At 47.1% G+C, this 4,158-nt stretch overlaps 1 protein-coding gene and 1 pseudogene across 1 annotated transcript; both read right to left on the minus strand.

Moving 5' to 3' along the window:
- Positions 1-493, minus strand: part of LOC103132356 (methionine-R-sulfoxide reductase B1-A-like) — a 6,891-nt pseudogene extending 6,398 nt beyond the window's left edge.
- Positions 494-619: 126 nt separating this feature from the next.
- neurl2 (neuralized E3 ubiquitin protein ligase 2) lies at positions 620-4,150 on the minus strand. Its single transcript, XM_007544149.2, has 2 exons — positions 3,184-4,150; positions 620-871 (listed from the first exon to the last, which is right to left on the minus strand). Exons 1-2 carry the CDS (start codon positions 3,926-3,928, stop codon positions 756-758), a joined length of 861 nt encoding a protein of 286 aa, XP_007544211.1. The 5' UTR covers positions 3,929-4,150; the 3' UTR covers positions 620-755.
- Positions 4,151-4,158: the final 8 nt, after the last annotated feature.

Raw genomic sequence — 4,158 nt, forward strand, 5'->3', positions numbered from 1 at the left:
CGTCGATCATGGATGATAACAGGTCATCAGGTCAGGCTGAGGCAGCACTGTAAGAAATACTGCCACCTGCAGGTAGGAGGTAGCATCACTTGAGCTAAATGTCTTCACCATTTTTTGTTGAAAATTTGCAACAACAAAAAAACACTCAGTGCAAAAAATGCAGTGAACTGTAGATGTTGCATTTCTATGATAAAAACCGAAGGGCTGCTTTAGCATGATGCTGCCACTACCATGCTTCACTGAGTTTCTGTTAGTTCTGATGGAAACTTCTCCTGACTGATCTAGAATCTAGCAGAACCTCCTCTAAAATCCGTTCTCGGATGTAACGTCACTTCCGGTTGACTCACCTGGTTTAAAGTGATCCTTGTAGATTTCCTCTCCCCCGAACCGACAGAAGGACATGTTCGGTTACTCGACCAGAACCACAAAGATAATCCTAATCTGGGTTCTGTTCGTCCTCACTGACGGCACCGCTTAGATTCTGGTTGCTACGTGTGACGTCATCACGGCTGATAGCGGTGTAAAGGTGAAGCTCCTCCCGTTCATCATACCTGCCGCTAGATGGCAGTGTCGGACATTAGGATATTATATGTTTCAACATGGCAGCTGGACTCAGTCCGATCATTTTCTGCTTTATTTAACATAAAAACAAGAACAGTTTATCTGGGAGAAATTAATGGAAGTTTTTATTCGATTTCTTCAGTCATTTGAAAAGATCTCCGCTGGTTCTTCTTTTTTCTGCACATCCAGACGCTTCATTCATACTTGCAGTAGTGCTTCAGCGCGTCAGGCAGCTGCAGCCAGTCGATGGCCATCCTGTGGACAATGTGCTTCTGAATGGCCTTCCTGCACAGCGTCTGCAGAGAGGAGACTGAGAGAGACAGCAGATCACTTATCAAGAGAAATCTGCAGGACACCACTTAGAAACCTGTCAAAAAAAAACAAAGCTACCATAAAAAGGCTCCGAAAACAGATGATAAACGAAGCATAAACTTGTATATCAAGTTTCTCATGAGAGCCTGAAACGTTCTGACATGTGCATTACAGAACATCTCACTTGCACTGCTGAGCCTGGGTTTCTTGAGCAGAATTCTCAGAGAGTCATTATAAGCAACCTTAAGCTTCTGCATGCTAGCTTTTTTAAAATTTACACCACAAAGGAGCTGCATACATAGACCTCTGCAGTGTCATATAACAGCAGGAGGTCCTTGATCCTGGAGACTATATGAGTTTTTCTTCCTAACCCTGAACTTATCGGCCCCCTTTGCACCAAAGAACAGTCCCCTTTCTTTAGCAACAGACGAATGGGCAGACCATCTGTGTTGGGCTCCACAGAATCCCTGGTACATCACAATCAGGGATTCACACCTATTATCCAACCAAGCTTCTCTTCTCTGACCAGAACCTATAAAAGGAAGCCAGATCCACTGTTGGTCAGAGCAGACTGACAGACTCCTTTCACTCTGTATTTCTGTTCTCACCTTGCAAGGTTTTGACTCATTTCTTATTTCTTCTCATCCAGACTCTTGTTAAAGTAATTTCTGCCATCACAAGTATCGCATTAGAAAAGGTTCATGGAAACAAAAAAAATTTATAACTTCCTCAATTTTGCAAAAAAAAAAAAGTTTTTACGTTCGCTGGAGGGTTTTTGCTTTTCCAAAGAATACTTGTCCACACATAGCAGAGTTTTCCTAAAAACAAATATCTCTTCCTACAGGAAACGTAGCAAAAACGTAGCATCGTACTCCTGAGCATTGTTTTAAACATGTCAACCTAAAGAGGACAGTGTAACGCTATGCTAAGACCTGTCAGCCAATCAGATTGCTTCAAAATAACCAGCACTTCCTGTTTGGAATTAAATATGGTGCCAGGAAGTTCATCAGTGATGACAGACAGAGAGGTTGAACTCCTTAATTACTATCCATCCAGTTTCTTTACATCCTTGTCCCTTGGTGGGTTGGGAGAGGTGCTGGTGCCTTTCCAGCTAACATTCTGGGTGAGAGGTGGGGTCACCCTGGACAGGTCCAGAACAGGACAGGGCAACACAGAGACAAACAACCATTTGGACGTCATCACAGCTGATAGTGTGATGACTATCACCGTGAGAAAAACCAGGTGCTCTGGTTTTTCTCCAGGAAACCAGAGTACCTGGAGAAAGCCCACCATGCACAGGGAGAACATGCAAACTCCATGCAGAAGGACCGGAGCTGGGAATCAAACCCAGAACCTTCTTGCTGCAGGGCAACAGCTCTACCAACTGCGCCACTGTGCAGCCCTACTTAATTACTAATTATTAGAATATAAAGTTAATAAGAACATCCATCAGAACCAGATATTAGTGGATTATGTGTCAGACTAATGCACAGGACGCTACATTTCCATTTTCCATTGAACACATAAACATGGAGTTTTCTCAAATTTCCACTTGGTTAAAGTTTTTATAAATATTGGTTTTTATTTACATTAAGAAGTTTTGGTGTAGATGAAAGTCCAAAACACATAAAAATGTATTTGTTTCCCCAGATATCCGGCTACATCTGGACTAGGCCTCAATGCGCTAACATGTTAGCCGAATAAGTTCTGGCTCTGAGCCCAACACCGGAGCAGGAACCAAACTCTGAGTGCCGCCCTGCAGGAGTGGAAGACGCTCTCCATGTTTCTGAGATCTGTGGTCCACACTAGTTAGCAAATTATTCTCGTTTCTTCCAGCTGTTGCTGAAAGTGCCTCCGCTATATGTGATAGTTACAATAAGTAGTGTGTATATTCTGTGTGTGAGGGAGACGTGTAACAGCCGTCCTCCGGTCAGAAGGGGGCGCTGCGTGCTGTAACCCGCATGCTTTTGGAGCAAGTGAGAGACGGTGTGTGGAGACATATTATGTCTATGGGAGGATAAAGTCCGTGCGGCTTGTAAGCCGAAGCTATTAAATTGACCTCTTACCACCGCGTGGTTTATGTTCACACGGGCAAGTGAGGGATTTCACCCCGAAGTCGAGACCTACTTCGGCCCTGGAGGAAATGTCTTCCCTGTGATTTCGGACCACGGTCAGAAGACAGAAGCAGGATCGGATAACACAACCATTTCGCTCTGTTGGAAGCTCGTTCACATTTTCATGTGCAGCATTTTAAAAGTTCACTCAAACTTCACATAAAGATTGGACGTGAAAATGGCTACTGACACTCACATCCGTACTCCACCTGGACGATGCGAACCGTCTTGGTGGCAGCGAAGACGTCCACCACGGCGTACAGCGGCCTGCTGGACGGGATTCCCTTGGCGGAGGCCCCCATGTCCTCTCCGTTGATCACGATGTGCATGTCGGCCGTGTCTCTGCTCTTCGGTACGTACAGGACTCCGATCCTGCTGCGTCTGGCCGTGGGCGGCAGCACGTTGGTCTTATACAGGTCGTCCAGGATGTGGCTGAAACGCCCCGGACGGCTCCGGCCGGCCAGTTTGTCTCTGGGGATTCGGACCGAGTCAATGTACAGGTGAGAGTCCGTGAAGAAAGTCTCTGGTTTGGTGTTGCCTCCTTCGTCTACCTGAACTCCGTCCTCTTCCTCTCCTCGTCCAAGTCTCCGCCCGGCGTGTTGGACCTCAGGCTCCTCCAGGACCTTGTTGTGGTTTCGAGTGATGGCGAACACCCAGCTGTCGCCCAGCTCCATCAGGTCTGGGATGGAGTATTCAGGGACCACGGCCAGACTGTGCGGGTCCCAGGCGGTCAGGCCGATCCGCAGGTGGCCGCACCAGCCCAGCTCCTTCTCTTCGATCTCTATCAGGAAGATCTCTCCGGGTTTCAGCGGCCGTTTGCTGAAGCAAATCCCATTAGCAAAGCTTTCCACTCGGGTGGCCTGTGTTCCCGACTGGTCCAGGATTATGTTGGTACCATGGTTGGGGTGAAACTCCAGGAACTGGTCAGAAAGAGTCTCCATTTCGTTTTCTGTCAATCAGAACCAACCGAACTAGAACCAAAAGCTAATAAAAACAAGAAGGATCAAAGTTTCAGGTCAATCTGGGTGATCTTCTGACCTCAGTCCAACACATGAAGACTGGAGGCACCATGGAGTCCTGCCCTGCTGGACACGACACCCAGCAGGCCTCTGCCTCTGCGAGGGGCTATTTTTAAACGGCTGCCTGTGTCAGGGGAGCGGCGTGTGTGTGT

The sequence above is a fragment of the Poecilia formosa genome, unplaced genomic scaffold, assembly GCF_000485575.1.
Source record: "Poecilia formosa unplaced genomic scaffold, Poecilia_formosa-5.1.2 Scaffold1012, whole genome shotgun sequence".
Classification (NCBI taxonomy): Eukaryota; Metazoa; Chordata; class Actinopteri; order Cyprinodontiformes; family Poeciliidae; genus Poecilia; species Poecilia formosa.